We start from the raw sequence: 17,391 nt of genomic DNA on the forward strand, positions 1-17,391 counted from the left end.
TAAATTGACGATTTTTTTCCCCCTTCAATTCGCCAAGAGAATTGATCACATGATTTTTCATTGGAAAAGTATAGTATAACACTATTTTTGAAAAAAATTTTTTAATTCTTTAGAAGAACTGCATTTTGGGAGCGCAAAATGAGGATTTATTTTTTTTTTTTAAATATAGATTTCTCACACATTTAATAATTTCATACTAACTGACCCAAGTGCCGACCCGTACTGTACTTTCTTGCTTCCCTATGAATAATTCCGTACATTTTGACCCCAAAGACAATCCGTACTGTGCTTTATTGCTTCCATGGGAACATATTCTCACTAATTCCGTACATTTTGACCCCAAAGACGATCCGTACTGTGCTTTATTGCTTCCATGGGAACACATTCTCACTAATTCCGTACATTTTGACCCCAAAGACGATCCGTACTGTGCTTTATTGCTTCCATGGAAACACATTCTCCCTAATTCCGTACATTTTGACCCCAAAGACGATCCGTACTGTGCTTTATTGCTTCTATACACGCACACACTCTGTTTCCGTACAAATTGATCCAACAGATGATCCGTACTGTACTTTATTGCTCGCTTCCATATTCCCCATACTGTACATGTCTTCTGTGCTTTATTCCTCGGCTAACATTCGCGTTCCGTACATTGTTTACTGCCTGTCATTTTGCGGCAGCCGTAAATGACGGCAAGAGAGAGATGATGTGCTCTTGCTTTACGGCCTTGTGAACCCGTTTAGATTCTCAATCTGTTGTTGTCTATTCGGGTTCGCCATGGATCCGAACCGGATTATCCAGGCCCTGCGGGGGACCATCGACCCCAAGATGAGACTGGCGGCCGAGACTGAGCTCAACCAGGTGAGAGGGGGAGAGGAGACCCCCCCGCGGTGGTGATAATCAGCTGCCCCAGAGGATGCGAATAAGTAACTGACAGGGGAGGAAGAGTCCAGGTTATCATAGAATGGGGGGGAGCTTATCGTTAGGTAAAGGGGATAAACCAGGGTACAGGATGGGGAGTCTGGGACATGTATGTCACCTAAATAACATCATGAGAGTCACAATTGCTGCACCATCATATGGGGGCGATAATATCCGGACACCACAACATCCTGTCTTCTCTTCCAGTCCTACAAGATCATCAGCTTCGCCCCAACATTACTGCAGATCATCGTGTCAGATGAGGTGGAATTCCCTGTACGCCAGGCGGGTGAGTATAGACGTATATCCTGTATTATACTCCAGAGCTGCACTCACTATTCTGCTGGTGAGGTCACTGTGTACATACATTACATTACTTATCCTGTACTGATCCTGAGTTATATCCTGTATTATACTCCAGAGCTGTACTCACTATTCTGCTGGTGAGGTCACTGTGTACATACATTACTTATCCTGTACTGATCCTGAGTTATATCCTGTATTATACTCCAGAGCTGCACTCACTATTCTGCTGGTGAGATCACTGTGTACATACATTACATTACTTATCCTGTACTGATCCTGAGTTATATCCTGTATTATACTCCAGAGCTGTACTCACTATTCTGCTGGTGAGGTCACTGTGTACATACATTACATTACTTATCCTGTACTGATCCTGAGTTATATCCTGTATTATACCACAGAGCTGCACTCACTATTCTGCTGGTGAGGTCACTGTGTACATACATTACATTACTTATCCTGTACTGATCCCTAGTTATATCCTGTATTATACTCCAGAGCTGTACTCACTATTCTGCTGGTGAGGTCACTGTGTACATACATTACATTACTTATCCTGTACTGATCCTGAGTTTTATCCTGTATTATACTCCCGAGCTGTACTCACTATTCTGCTGGTGAGGTCACTGTGTACATTACATTACTTATCATGTACTGATCCTGAGTTATATCCTGTATTATACTCCCGAGCTGCACTCACTATTTTGCTGGTGAGGTCACTGTGTACATACATTACATTACTTATCCTGTACTGATCCTGAGTTATATCCTGTATTATACTCCAGAGCTGTACTCACTATTCTGCTGGTGAGGTCACTGTGTACATACATTACATTACTTATCCTGTACTGATCCTGAGTTATATCCTGTATTATACTCCAGAGCTGTACTCACTATTCTGCTGGTTAGGTCACTCTGTACATACATTACATTACTTATCCTGTACTGATCCTGAGTTATATCCTGTATTATACTCCAGAGCTGTACTCACTATTCTGCTGGTGAGGTCACTCTGTACATACATTACATTACTTATCCTGTACTGATCCTGAGTTATATCCTGTATTATACTCCAGAGCTGTACTCACTATTCTGCTGGTGAGGTCACTGTGTACATACATTACATTACTTAACCTGTACTGATCCTGAGTTATATCCTGTATTATACTCCAGAGCTGTACTCACTATTCTGCTGGTGAGGTCACTGTGTACATACATTACATTACCTATCCTGTACTGATCCGGAGTTATATCCTGTATTATACTCCAGAGCTGTACTCGCTATTCTGCTGGTGGGGTCACTGTGTACATACATTACATTACTTATCCTGTACTGATCCTGAGTTATATTCTGTATTATACTCCAGAGCTGTACTCACTATTCTGCTGGTGAGGTCACTGTACATACATTACATTACTTATCCTGTACTGATCCTGAGTTATATCCTGTATTATACTCCAGAGCTGTACTCACTATTCTGCTGGTGAGGTCACTGTGTACATACATTACATTACTTATCCTGTACTGATCCTGAGTTATATCCTGTATTATACTCCAGAGCTGTACTCACTATTCTGCTGGTGAGATCACTGTGTACATACATTACATTACTTATCCTGTACTGATCCTGAGTTATATCCTGTATTATACTCCAGAGCTGTACTCACTATTCTGCTGGGGAGGTCACTGTGTACATACATTACTTATCCTGTACTGATCCTGAGTTATATCCTGTATTATACCCCAGAGCTGCACTCACTATTCTGCTGGCGGGGTCACTGTATACATACATTACATTACTTATCCTGTACTGATCCTGAGTTCTATCCTGTATTATACTCCAGAGCTGTACTCACTATTCTGCTGGTGAGATCATTGTGTACATACATATATATCCTGTACTGATCCTGAGTTATATCCTGTATTATATACCCCAGAGCTGCACTCACTATTCTGCTGTCTGTTTCTCTTAAAGCTGCGATCTACCTGAAGAACATGGTGACTCAGTACTGGCCGGACCGGGAGCCGATGATCGGGGAGGTCGTGTTCCCATTTAATATCCATGAAAACGATCGTCACCAGATCCGGGAGAATATAGTTGAGGGCATCATCCGCTCCCCGGACCTTGTCAGGTATACAGCGCGGGGTGGGGGGTGCTGTGGCTCCTGGTGTTTTCAGTGTGGACTTAACCTTTTGTGTTCTGTCCTCAGGGCTCAGCTGACCCTCTGCTTACGAGTCATCATTAAACACGACTTCCCGGGGCGATGGACGGCCGTGGTGGATAAGATCGGCTTCTACCTGCAGTCACCAAACACAGTCAGCTGGCAGGGGAGTCTGCTCTGCCTCTACCAACTGGTGAAGACATACGAGTGAGGAACCGAGCCTGGCTACTGGGGCCCGACTGAGTGTACAACAATGTGATGTGGGGGGGAGTGAGGGCAGGGAAAAGTAGGGAGTACAGAGTAATGGAGAAGAGAGCAGGGAGTGCAGAGTAATAGAGAAGAGAGCAGGGAGTGCAGAGTAATAGAGAAGAGAGCAGGGAGTGCAGAGTAATAGAGAAGAGAGCTGGGAGTGCAGAGTAATAGAGAAGAGAGCAGGGAGTGCAGAGTAATAGAGAAGAGAGCAGGGAGTGCAGAGTAATAGAGAAGAGAGCAGGGAGTGCAGAGTAATAGAGAAGAGAGCAGGGAGTGCAGAGTAATAAAAAAGAGAGCAGGGAGTGCAGAGTAATAGAGAAGAGAACAGGGAGTGCAGAGTAATAGAGAAGAGAGCAGGGAGTGCAGAGTAATAGAGAAGAGAGCAGGGAGTGCAGAGTAATAGAGAAGAGAGCAGGGAGTGCAGAGTAATAGAGAAGAGAGCAGGGAGTGCAGAGTAATAGAGAAGAGAGCAGGGAGTGCAGAGTAATAAAGAAGAGAGCAGGGAGTGCAGAGTAATAGAGAAGAGAGCAGGGAGTGCAGAGTAATAGAGAAGAGAGCAGGGAGTGCAGAGTAATAAAGAAGAGAGCAGGGAGTGCAGAGTAATGGAGAAGAGAGCAGGGAGTGTAGAGTAATGGAGAAGAGGACAGGGAGTGCAGAGTGATAGAGAAGAGAGCAGGGAGTGCAGAGTAATAGAGAAGAGAGCAGGGAGTGCAGAGTAATAGAGAAGAGAGCAGGGAGTGCAGAGTAATAGAGAAGAGAGCAGGGACTGCAGAGTAATAGAGAAGAGAGCAGGGAGTGCAGAATAATAGAGAAGAGAACAGGGAGTGCAGAGTAATAGAGAAGAAAACAGGGAGTGCAGAGTAATAGAGAAGAGAGCAGGGAGTGCAGAGTAATAGAGAAGATTTCTTCCTCATCCCTTTCCCTGTAATCTCGTGTAGGTACAAGAAGGCGGACGAGCGCGCGCCCCTGGTTGCCGCCATGCAGATCTTCTTGCCCCGCCTCCAGCAGCAGATCGTTCAGCTGCTCCCGGACCCCACCCATTACTCTGTACTGATGCAGAAGCAGATCCTGAAGATCTTCTACGCCCTCATCCAGGTAGGTATTGTGCGGTGGTCACCCCCCCCCCCCCCCCCCCTCGTTCCTGATGACCATTGCACTGACTCTCGTATATATCTGCAGTACACGCTGCCGCTCCAGCTGGTGAACAATCAGAACATGACGCAGTGGATGGGAATATTCAGCAGCATCGCCGACCGGGACGTCCCCCCTGTAAGTGTGTCCCCTATAGGGTATTACGGCTCGGTTCCATTGAATTGGAAATTTTTCCCAGTTGTAATGCCACACACAACCTGAGGACAGGGGTGGCGCTGTTTTTGTAATTCTGGACAACCCATTATCATTGTCTCCTATCAGGAAACGTTGCAGGTGGATGAAGACGACCGCCCCGAGCTGGTGTGGTGGAAGTGTAAGAAGTGGGCGCTGCACATCATCACGCGACTATTTGAGCGGTAACTTAACAGTCTATTATAACATCTAGAGCGGTGTTTCCCAACCAGGGTGCCTCCAGCTGTTGCAAAACTGCAACTCCCAGCATGCCCGGACAGCCTTCGGCTGTCCGGGCATGCTGGGAGTTGTAGTTTTGCAACATCTGGAGGCACCCTGGATGGGAACACTGACATAGAATGTCCTAATCCTCACAAGTCAGACCTATTATTAAAGAATTATGTAGAGGTTCTTGTGTATACCTGTTTTCCATGATGTGGCAGGCGTGAATTTTCAGCCATACTAATTTCAATTCCAATTCTGAAATGATTTCCTAACGCTGCCTATATTTCCCATGACTCCTCTAGGTTTGCAGAGAGAGAGGGGGTGGTGTCTGATCACTGCACCTGGTCATCTAGTTAGGCTGCTGGTGTTGGGGGTCACCAAAGTGAACTGATTAAACTCATAATTGGGCCGGGGTCAGTTCACATTGTGCAGTTCGGATGTGTTTTTTTTATTCATAATGCGTTTTTTATTTTATTTATTTTATTATTTTTTTTTGAATAATATTCACACGAGCACAAAGAGATTTGACCTTTAACCCCACCGAGGTGTCTAATCCTCTGTTCACAAATTGAATTTTTATTGCTTTCCGGCTGCTTTTGCTGCTATTTTGAAAATTGTGAAATAAATTTTTCTCCCCCCCCCCCCCCCCCCCCCACGTGAATGCGGTAAAATAGCACAATTATTTCGGCAATTTTTGGAGAATCTCAGCACAAAACAAAAGAATGCTGTGTGTGAACACGACCTTAGGAGAGATGTATAACTACTATATATCCTGATTAGAGATGAGCGAACTTACAGTAAATTCGATTCGTCACAAACTTCTCAGCTCGGCAGTTGATGACTTTTCCTGCATAAATGAGTTCAGCTTTCCGGTGCTCCAGTGGGCTGGAAAAGATGGATACAGTCCTAGGAGACTCTTTCCTAGGACTGTATCCACCTTTTCCAGCCCACCGGAGCACCGGAAAGCTGAACTCATTTATGCAGGAAAAGTCATCAACTGCCGAGCCGAGAAGTTCGTGACGAATCGAATTTACTGTAAGTTCGCTCATCTCTAATCCTGATCCTAAAGGTATAGCAGCAGTATACAGCTAGAGCTGGAGGGGAGGTGTATAACTACTATATATCCTGATCCCATAGAGATAGCAGCAGTATACAGCTAGAGCTGGAGGGGAGGTGTATAACTACTATATATCCTGATCCCATAGAGATAGCAGCAGTATACATATAGAGCTGGAGGGGAGGTGTATAACTACTATATATCCTGATCCCATAGAGATAGCAGCAGTATACAGATAGAGCTGGAGGGGAGGTGTATAACTACTGTATGAAAGCAGAAGAGGAGTAATATATCTATTATATATCCTGGCCCTATTAAACATAGCAGCAGCAATATACAGATAGAGCTGGAGGGGAGGTATATAACTACTATATATCCTGATCCTATAGAGAGAGCAGCAGTATACAGCTAGAGCTGGAGGGGAGGTGTATAACTACTATATATCCTGATCCTATAGAGAGAGCAGCAGTATACAGATAGAGCTGGAGGGGAGATGTATAGCTACTGTATGAAAGCAGAAGAGGAGTAATATATCTATTATATATCCTGGCCCTCTTAAACATAGCAGCAGCAGTATACAGATAGAGCTTGAGGGGAGGTATATAACTACTATATATCCTGATCCTATAGAGAGAGCAGCAGTATACAGATAGAGCTGGAGGGGAGGTGTATAACTACTATATATCCTGATTCCATAGAGATAGCAGCAGTATACAGATAGAGCTGGAGGGGAGGTATATAACTACTGTATATACTGATGTCACTGAGAGCAGCAGTATACAAATAAAGCTGGAGGGGAGATGACTACGCTATATCCTGATCCCATAGAGATAGCAGCAGTATACAGATAGAGCTGGAGGGGAGGAGTATAACTACTATATATCCTGATCCCGTAGAGATAGCAGCAGCAGTATACAGATAGATCTGTATTGGAGGTGTATAACTACTGTATATACGGATCCTATAGATTAAGCAGCAGTATACAGATAGAGCTGGAGGGAAGGGATCTGGTAGGTGATGATGTCATCCTGTAGTTCTTAGCTGATGCTGGTTCTTCTCTTTAGTTACGGGAGTCCTGGCAGCGTCACTAAGGAGTATATAGAATTCTCGGAGTTCTTCTTGAAGACGTACGCCGCCGGGGTCCTACAGGTAGGATGTGAATTTATACTAAAGGAATTTCTTGTGTTCCCTGTTATCAGCCACTTTATTAAAGGGGTATTCCAGGCCAAAACCTTTTTTATATATATCAACTGGCTCCGGAAAGTTAAACAGATTTGTAAATTACTTCTATTAAAAAAATCTTAATCCTTCCAATAGTTATTAGCTTCTGAAGTTGAGTTGTTGTTTTCTGTCTAACTGCTTTCTGATGACTCATGTCCCGGGAGCTGTGCAGTTCCTATGGGGATATTTTCCCATCATGCACAGCTCCCGGGACGTGACATCATCATTGAGCAATTACACAGAAAACTTAAGAAGCTAATAACTATTGGAAGGATTAAGATTTTTTAATAGAAGTAATTTACAAATCTGTTTAACTTTCCGGAGCCAGTTGATATATAAAAAAAGGTTTTGCCTGGAATACCCCTTTAATGAGTCCTATAACATTGGGGGAGGCGAGGGGGGTGTATAGGTCACAGACTGATCTGACCTCTGGTTCTGTCCCAGGTTCTTCTGAAAGTCTTAGAACTTCACAGGCAGAAGCAATATGTGGCCCCTCGGGTCCTACAGCAAACACTGAACTACCTGAACCTGGGGGTGTCTCATGCCGTCACCTGGAAGATGCTGAAGCCGAACATGCAGGTGAGTCCTTATATATACACAGCATCCCAACCAGCAGAATAGTGAGCGCAGCTCTAGAGTATAATACAGGATATAACTCAGGATCAGTACAGGATAAGTAATGTAATGTATGTACACAGTGACCTCACCAGCAGAATAGGGAGTGCGGCTCTGGAGTATAATACAGGATATAACTCAGGATCAGTACAGGATCAGTAATGTAATGTATGTACACAGTGACCTCACCAGCAGAATAGTGAGTACAGCTCTGGAGTATAATACAGGATATAACTCAGGATCAGTACAGGATAAGTAATGTAATATATGTACACAGTGATCTCACCAGCAGAATAGTGAGTACAGCTCTGGAGTATAATACAGGATATAACTCAGGATCAGTACAGGATAAGTAATGTAATGTATGTACACAGTGATCTCACCAGCAGAATAGTGAGTACAGCTCTGGAGTATAATACAGGATATAACTCAGGATCAGTACAGGATAAGTAATGTAATGTATGTACACAGTGACCTCACCAGCAGAATAGTGAGTACAGCTCTGGAGTATAATACAGGATATAACTCAGGATCAGTACAGGATAAGTAATGTAATGTATGTACACAGTGACCTCACCAGCAGAATAGTGAGTACAGCTCTGGAGTATAATACAGGATATAACTCAGGATCAGTACAGGATAAGTAATGTAATGTATGTACACAGTGACCTCACCAGCAGAATAGTGAGTACAGCTCTGGAGTATAATACAGGATATAACTCAGGATCAGTACAGGATAAGTAATGTAATGTATGTACACAGTGACCTCACCAGCAGAATAGTGATTGCAGCTCTGGAGTATAATACAGGATATAACTCAGGATCAGTACAGGATAAGTAATGTAATGCATGTACACAGTGACCTCACCAGCAGAATAGTGAGCGCAGCTCTAGAGTATAATACAGGATATAACTCAGGATCAGTACAGAATCAGTAATGTAATGTATGTACACAGTGACCTCACCAGCAGAATAGTGAGTACAGCTCTGGAGTATAATACAGGATATAACTCAGGATCAGTACAGGATAAGTAATGTAATGTATGTACACAGTGACCTCACCAGCAGAATAGTGAGTACAGCTCTGGAGTATAATACAGGATATAACTCAGGATCAGTACAGGATAAGTAATGTATGTACACAGTGACCTCACCAGCAGAATAGTGAGTACAGCTCTGGAGTATAATACAGGATATAACTCAGGATCAGTACAGGATAAGTAATGTAATGTATGTACACAGTGACCTCACCAGCAGAATAGTGAGTGCTGCTCTAGAGTATAATACAGGATATAACTCGGGATCAGTACAGGATAAGTAATGTAATGTATGTACACAGTGACCTCACCAGCAGAATAGTGAGTACAGCTCTGGAGTATAATACAGGATATAACTCAGGATCAGTACAGGATAAGTAATGTAATGTATGTACTCAGTGACCTCACCAGCAGAATAGTGAGTGCAGCTCTAGAGTATAATACAGGATATAACTCAGGATCAGTACAGGATAAGTAATGTAATGTATGTACTCAGTGGCCTCACCAGCAGAATAGTGAGTGCAGCTCTAGAGTATAATACAGGATATAACTCAGGATCAGTACAGGATAAGTAATGTAATGTATGTACTCAGTGGCCTCACCAGCAGAATAGTGAGTGCAGCTCTAGAGTATAATACAGGATATAACTCAGGATCAGTACAGGATAAGTAATGTAATGTATGTACACAGTGACCTCACCAGCAGAATAGGGAGTGCAGCTCTGGAGTATAATACAGGATATAACTCAGGATCAGTACAGGATAAGTAATGTAATGTATGTACACAGTGACCTCACCAGCAGAATAGGGAGTGCAGCTCTGGAGTATAATACAGGATATAACTCAGGATCAGTACAGGATAAGTAATGTAATGTATGTACACAGTGACCTCACCAGCAGAATAGTGAGTGCAGCGTCTCTATCTTCTAGAGTATATCGGAGGAGGTCATTTTCCCTCTCATGTGCTACAAAGATGAAGACGAGGACTTGTGGCAGGACGACCCCTACGAATACATCCGCATGAAGTTTGGTGAGGCTCCGCCCCTTCCCCACCCATCTTGCCCCGCCCCCTCATCCGTCACTCCTTGCTCTCATACCCTCTTCGGTTTTCTCGCCCCCTTTAGACGTGTTTGAGGATTACGTGTCTCCGGCCACAGCGGCTCAGAATCTCCTCTATACGGCCTCCAAGAAGAGGAAGGAGGTGAGAGGCGGTGGCGGTGGAGGAGGCCGCCATGTTTGTTGTAGCAGTGCTGACTGTGTCTCCGCTCTAGGTCCTCCCCAAAATGATGAACTTCAGCTACCAGATCCTCACCGCCTCCTCCGTGGACCCTCGGAAGATAGACGGGGCCCTGCACGTGTTGGGGTCCCTGGCAGACATTCTCTTAAAGGTAATGGTTATGTGTTTCCCAACCAGGGTGCCTCCAGCTGTGGCAAAACTACAACTCCCAGCATGCCCGGACAGCCTTCGGCTGTCCGGGCATGCTGGGAATTGTAGTTTTGCCACAGCTGGAGGCACCCTGGCTGGGAACACTGACATAGATCTAACTTGTGAGGATTAGGACATTCTATGTCAATGTTCCCAGCCAGGGTGCCTCCAGCTGTACAAAACTACAACTCCCTAACTAGATGACCAGGTGCAGTGATCAGACTCCACACCCTCTCTCTCCAAACCAAACCCAGATGAGTCATGGGAAATATAGGCAGCATTAGGAAATCATTTCAGAATTGGAATTGCAATTAGTATGGTTGAAAACTCACGCCTGCCACGTCAGGTAAAACAGGTAAGCACAAGGTATACACAAGAACCTCTACATAATTGTCTAATCATAGGTCTGACTTGTGAGGATTAGGACAGTCTATTATTAGAGAATTATGTAGAGGATCTTGTGTATACCTTGTGCTTACCTATGTTACCTGATGTGGCAGGCGTGAGTTTTCAGCCATACTAATTGCAATTCTAATTCTGAAATGATTTCCTAATGCTGCCTGTATTTCCCATGACTCCTCTAGGTTTGCAAAGATAGGGGGTGGAGTCTGATCACTGCACCTGGTCATCTAGTTAGGGAGTTGTAGTTTTGCAACAGCTGGAGGCACCCTGGTTGGGAATACTTTGCTATGAGTTATTGGTTGCCTTCGGGCAGCCTATTGACTGTTTAGTATAGTATTGCCACTAGGGGGCGCCTGTCTGTGACAGTTTGACAGAATGGGGCCCCAAACAGAATTAACCATTTAGTGAACGCCTCACTGGGGAGTCCAACCTACAGGAAGGGGGGTACAAACTACCTACATGGGGCAAACTATCTTCTAGTCGTCCTAACTACAGGGGGGTTGGGGTGAAAACTACCTACAGGGGTCCTGTTACTGGGGTCACTAGACAAACTACCTACAGGGGGCAAACTACCTGCAGGAGGTCCTACCTACAGGGGGATTCTACTTACATGTGGGGGGGGGGGGGGGAGAACTACCTCTACCTACAGGGAGGTGGGTGGCTACGTACAGGGGGTCCCACCTCTGGGCAGTTGGACAAACTACTTGTAGGTAGAAAATAAGTTTCTCCTCTATATGGGGCAAACTATCTGCTGGGGGTCCTTACTTCCTTACTACAGGGGGGGGGGGGGTCAAACTACCTACAGGGGTCCTACTACTGGGCCGGTTAGACAATCTACCTACCTGGGATTCTACTTACATGTGGAGGGGGCACAAACTACCTTAACTTGGCCTAACCTTCAGGTAGGTGGGTGGCTACCTACAGGGGGTTCTACCTGCGGGGCAGGAGGACAAACTACCTTTTAGGGGGTAAACTACCTTCCTACCTACATGTGTTCCAGGGGGCAGCAAGGGGTCCTACCTACAGGGGCGAGGTACCTACACTAGGGGGGCTGGCTATATATAGGTGTCCCCAAGTTAAAATATAATAAGTTTGTGAACCCCTATTTATCCTTTATGTCTATTACAGAAATCCGTGTACAAGGACCAGATGGAAGTCTTCATCCAGAATCACGTGTTCCCCCTCTTCCTGTCAGAGTTGGGCTATATCCGGGCACGGGTACGTCTGCCGCCATGTGGAATCGCCAAAACATTCACCGCCCTCCAATATCTGTATCCACCTTAGTTGATTTATACATTTTTGTTTTTTCCCCGTCACCCTCCCTCCACTTTATATTCTCAGAGCTTAAATAAATGTCCTAAACAGTGTTTTTAAAGGGGTACTCCAGGGAAAAACTTATTATTTTTTTATATCAACTGGCTCCAGAAAGTTAAACAGATTTGTAAATTACTTCTATTAAAAAAAAAAAAATCTTAATCCTTCCAGTACTTATCAGATGCTGAAGTTGAGTTGTTCTTTTCTGTCTGGCAACAGTGCTCTCTGCTGACATCTCTGCTTGTCTCAGGAACTGCACAGAGTAGAAGAGGTTTGCTATGGGGATTTGCTCCTAAACTGGGCGGTTCCCGAGACACGTGTCATCAGAGAGCACTTAGACAGAAAACAACAACTCAACTTCAGAAGCTCATAAGTACTGAAAGGATTAAAGGGGTTATCCAGGTAAAAACTGTTTTTTTTTTTTTTTTTTTTTTTAATATATATCAACTGGCTCCAGAAAGTTAGACAGATTTGTGAATTACTTCTATTAAATTAAAAAATCTTAATCCTTTCAGTACTTATGAGCTTCTGAAGTTAAGGTTGTTCTTTTCTGTGCTCTCTGATGACACCTGTCTCGGGAAACGCCCAGTTTAGAAGCAAATCCCCATAGCAAACCTCTTCTAAACTGGGCGGTTCCCAAGACAGGTGTCATCAGAGAGCACTTAGACAGAAAAGAACAACCTTAACTTCAGAAGCTCATAAGTACTGAAAGGATTAAAAAAAAATTAAATAGAAGTAATTTACAAATCTGTTTTAACTTTCTGGAGCCAGTTGATATATAAAAAAATAATAAAAGTATATTTCCTGACTAACCCCTTTAATCACAAATATTTGATTGCTCACACCCACCCTCTGACTGCTTTGTCTTCCAGTGCTGCTGGGTGCTTCACTCCTTCAGTACCCTCAAGTTCCACAACGAGCTGAACCTCCGGAACGCGGTGGAGCTGGCCAAGAAGAGTCTACTGGAGGATAAGGAGCTGCCGGTGAAGGTGGAGGCCGCCATCGCCATGCAGACGTTAATAAGCAACCAGGGCGCCGGTAAGTGACGCCATGGTGTTGGGATCGGTCACGTCATCATGTGACCTGCCTGACCCAATGTGTCCTATGTCTCTGCCCCTCCCCCCCGCACAGCTAAGGAGTACATGAGGCCGTTCATCCGACCCGTCATGCAGGAACTCCTACACATCGTGCGAGAGACCGAAAATGACGACCTCACCAACGTCATCCAGAAGATGATCTGCGAGTACAGCCAGGAGGTGGCGCCCATCGCCGTCGACATGACCAGGCACCTGGTAGGTGGGATTTTTAGGACACTTAAGGTCAAAGATCCCTATGGGACAGTGTTTTCCAACCAGGGTGCCTCCAGCATGGTGTGGGAAACACTGGTGAGGCACCTTGGTATGGGAAACACTGTCCTATAGAGATCCCTGACCCACAGGAACGTATCTCCCGCCCGCCTAAAAATTCATACTCTCCTAAATTTCCTCACAGCTGAGGGTTTGTTACAGCAGCGTCCAGCTTTAAAAACTTCAACAACAACATAAAATATTATAAAAAAAAAAGTTAAAGATAATAATTAACATTAAATATATATATATATATATATATATATATATATATATATATATATATATATATAATTATTAAATATTTAATAATATTTTTAATTAAAAAAAAATTATAAATATTTTATCTATCAATATAGAATTTTTTTTCATTATACTACTACTAATATAATAATAAAATATATTTTTCTTTTTATTATTATGATTAAAATATAAAAAAATATATAAATATATATATATATATATATATATATATATATATATATATATATATATATATATATATATATATATATACACAGTAATGTTTTTTACTTTCTGACCACAAGCAGAGATGGGTGTTAGCAGTTGCGCTTTTTGGTGCGCTGAACAATTACTTTTGCGTAAATGCACTCCATTTTTTTGTTTATTTGTTTTGCGCTATCCAGCGGCTTGCCGTCATTTGCACAAATTAATGGAGTGACATCCGTTGCGTGATTAATTTTGCGCAACTGGGAAAGTGCGCATGTGGTAGATGCGGATTTTTGTGCATGGCGGAACGTACCGGGCAAGCGTGTGGTTTCCCAGTTGCACAAAATTGATCTGCAGTTCTTGTCACATAAATTTGCGCAAATGAGGGGAAGCCCCTGGATGGTGGCGAAAATTGCAAAATGCCTCACGCACGTTTATATGCTGAACTGGACTGGAGGACATTTAATAAATCTATAAAATTATGAATTAATAATAGTATTATTATTTTATTATTTATCATTATTATTATTAATAAATAATAATAATAAATAGTAAAATTGTAAATAATATATAAAATAAAAAAAATAAATTAAATAAGCAAATATTATGAATTAATAATAATAAAAATGTAACTAAATATTATATCAAATATACAATTATATAAAATATATATAGTGTTTTTTTTTTTTATAATAAATAAGTAATAATAGTAAATAAGAAGTATTAAAAATTCTATGAATTTTTTTTTTTTTTTTTTTAATAAATGATAAATTCAGCGCCCCAACCTGCAAACTTTGCCGCAATACAAGTGCACAGCAAGATGAATGTGGAATTTGGCGCAGACAGCATGAAAATAGAGTACAGATAACTTATCACAAAACAAAAGCTCACAGTGTATGTAATTTAGCAGACGCGCACCAGTTTATAAGTCGCCCCCAAAGTGGATGACCCCTTTACACTAACAATAGACTTTACTTTTTAATGTGTCTATCAACCAATGAGAAGTGTTGCCCTTTGGTGGGATTTTGCGTCCTCCTCCCAATGATAAGCGGTGCTGTAGGATTCTGGTGACCGCTTATCTCCTCTCCCTTTACTATAACACTTACGAGGTGAACCTGTAGGAGGCGCTCATCCACTGACACCCGGCGGAATCTCTATCCCTCTTATATCTATAGGCGGAGATCTTTGTGAAAGTCCTGCAGAGCGAGGAGTACGAGGAGGTGGAGGACAAGACGGTGATGGCGATGGGAATCCTGCACACGATCGACATCGTCCTGACGGTTGTGGAGGATCACAAAGAGGTGAGTGACCGCGTCACCCGAAGTGTTAACATGGTTATTATATCTGTTATATACTTATGTTTTATATCTCACAGGTGAAACAACAGCTGGAGGGAATCTGTCTGCAAATAGTGGGACTTGTGCTCCAGAAACACATTATAGGTAATATACCCTGTATTATACTCCAGAACTGCACTCACTATTCTGCTGGAGGAGTCACTGTGTACATACATTACATTACTTATCCTGTACTGATCCTGAGTTATATCCTGTATTATACCCCAGAGCTGTACTCACTATTCTGCTGGAGGAGTCACTGTGTACATACATTACATTACTTATCCTGTACTGATCCTGAGTTACATTCTGTATTATACTCCAGAGCTGTACTCACTATTCTGCTGGTGAGGTCACTGTGTACATACATTACATTACTTATCAAGTACTGATCCTGAGTTATATCCTGTATTATACTCCAGAGCTGTACTCGCTATTCTGCTGGTGAGGTCACTGTGTACATACATTACATTACTTATCCTGTACTGATCCTGAGTTATATCCTGTATTATACTCCAGAACTGCACTCACTATTCTGCTGGTGAGGTCACTGTGTACATACATTACATTACTTATCCTGTACTGATCCTGAGTTATATCCTGTATTATACTCCAGAGCTGCACTCACTATTCTGCTGGTGGGGTCACTGTGTACATACAATACATTACTTATCCTGTACTGATCCTGAGTTATATCCTGTATTATATTCCAGAGCTGTACTCACTATTCTGCTGGTGAGGTCACTGTGTACATACATTACATTACTGATCCTGAGTTACATTCTGTATTATACCCCAGAGCTGTACTCACTATTCTGCTGGTGAGGTCACTGTGTACATACATTACATTACTTATCCTGTACTGATCCTGAGTTATATCCTGTATCATTCTCTCTTCCCGGTGTAGAGTTCTATGAGGAGATCCTGTCTCTCGCCTACAGTCTCACCAACCAGACGATCTCTCCGCAGATGTGGCAGCTCCTCGGGATCCTCTTTGAGGTCTTCCAGAGAGATTGTTACGAGTATTTTACAGGTTCGGCGTCTCGTTGACCTCATTACTGTATCTTCTGATTATGTCGACTCCGCTCCGTTATTTATTTATATTTTAATGTAATTTTCCCGATCCTGTTATTTCTCTGTCGCAGATATGATGCCGCTGCTGCACAACTACATCACTGTAGACACCGAGACCCTGCTGTCCAACCCCAAGCACCTGGAGATTATTTACACCATGTGTAAGAAGGTGAGGAGGGGGGGACCCTGGGGCGACCCTGATTCTCTGTAATAACCTATTCCAAAACTACAACTCCCACAATGCACTGCACAATAACATTCATCTGTATGAGCAATTTAATGATTGCTTATACAAGTTGTCTAGAGCAGTGGTTCCTAACCTGTGTGCCTTCAGCTGCTGCAAAACTACAACTCCCAGCATGCACTGTAGCATTTACATTCATCTGTATGATCAATAATACACAGTCATAGCCGTAAATGTTGTCCCCCCTGAAATGTTTCTATAAAATGAAGTATTTCTCACAGGAAAGGATTGCAGTAACACAGGTTTATTCCCTTTGTGTATATATATATATATATAGATCTCCTCTCCTCTGTATATATATATATATATATAGATCTCCTCTCCTCTGTATATATATATATATATATTGCAGTAACACAGGTTTTACTATACACATGTTTATTCCCTTTGTGTGTGTATATATATATATATATATATATATATATATATATATATATATATATATAGATCTCCTCTCCTCTGTATATATATATATTGCAGTAACACAGGTTTTGCTATACACATGTTTATTCCCTTTGTGTATATATATATATATATATCTCCTCTCCTCTGTGTATATATATATATATATATAGATCTCCTCTCCTCTGTGTATATATATATATATATATATATAGATCTCCTCTCCTCTGTATATATATATATATATATATATATATATATATATATATATATA

At 42.4% G+C, this 17,391-nt stretch overlaps 1 protein-coding gene across 1 annotated transcript in view; it reads left to right on the forward strand.

Annotated features, from left to right (window-relative positions):
- The first annotated feature begins 562 nt into the window (after positions 1–562).
- Positions 563–17,391, forward strand: part of IPO8 (importin 8) — a 34,197-nt gene continuing 17,368 nt past the window's right edge. The window contains exons 1-19 of the mRNA XM_056517780.1: positions 563–864; positions 1,132–1,213; positions 3,207–3,363; positions 3,442–3,600; positions 4,584–4,740; positions 4,825–4,914; positions 5,059–5,153; positions 7,315–7,399; positions 7,916–8,050; positions 10,053–10,152; positions 10,247–10,323; positions 10,394–10,510; positions 12,079–12,168; positions 13,137–13,302; positions 13,396–13,556; positions 15,236–15,361; positions 15,436–15,502; positions 16,305–16,430; positions 16,543–16,640. Coding sequence (XP_056373755.1) covers positions 781–864; positions 1,132–1,213; positions 3,207–3,363; positions 3,442–3,600; positions 4,584–4,740; positions 4,825–4,914; positions 5,059–5,153; positions 7,315–7,399; positions 7,916–8,050; positions 10,053–10,152; positions 10,247–10,323; positions 10,394–10,510; positions 12,079–12,168; positions 13,137–13,302; positions 13,396–13,556; positions 15,236–15,361; positions 15,436–15,502; positions 16,305–16,430; positions 16,543–16,640 — 2,172 coding nt within the window. The 5' untranslated portion in view covers positions 563–780. The remainder of the gene's footprint in view (positions 865–1,131; positions 1,214–3,206; positions 3,364–3,441; positions 3,601–4,583; positions 4,741–4,824; positions 4,915–5,058; positions 5,154–7,314; positions 7,400–7,915; positions 8,051–10,052; positions 10,153–10,246; positions 10,324–10,393; positions 10,511–12,078; positions 12,169–13,136; positions 13,303–13,395; positions 13,557–15,235; positions 15,362–15,435; positions 15,503–16,304; positions 16,431–16,542; positions 16,641–17,391) is intronic.

This window comes from Hyla sarda, chromosome 4 (genome assembly GCF_029499605.1).
Source record: "Hyla sarda isolate aHylSar1 chromosome 4, aHylSar1.hap1, whole genome shotgun sequence".
Lineage (NCBI taxonomy): Eukaryota > Metazoa > Chordata > Amphibia > Anura > Hylidae > Hyla > Hyla sarda.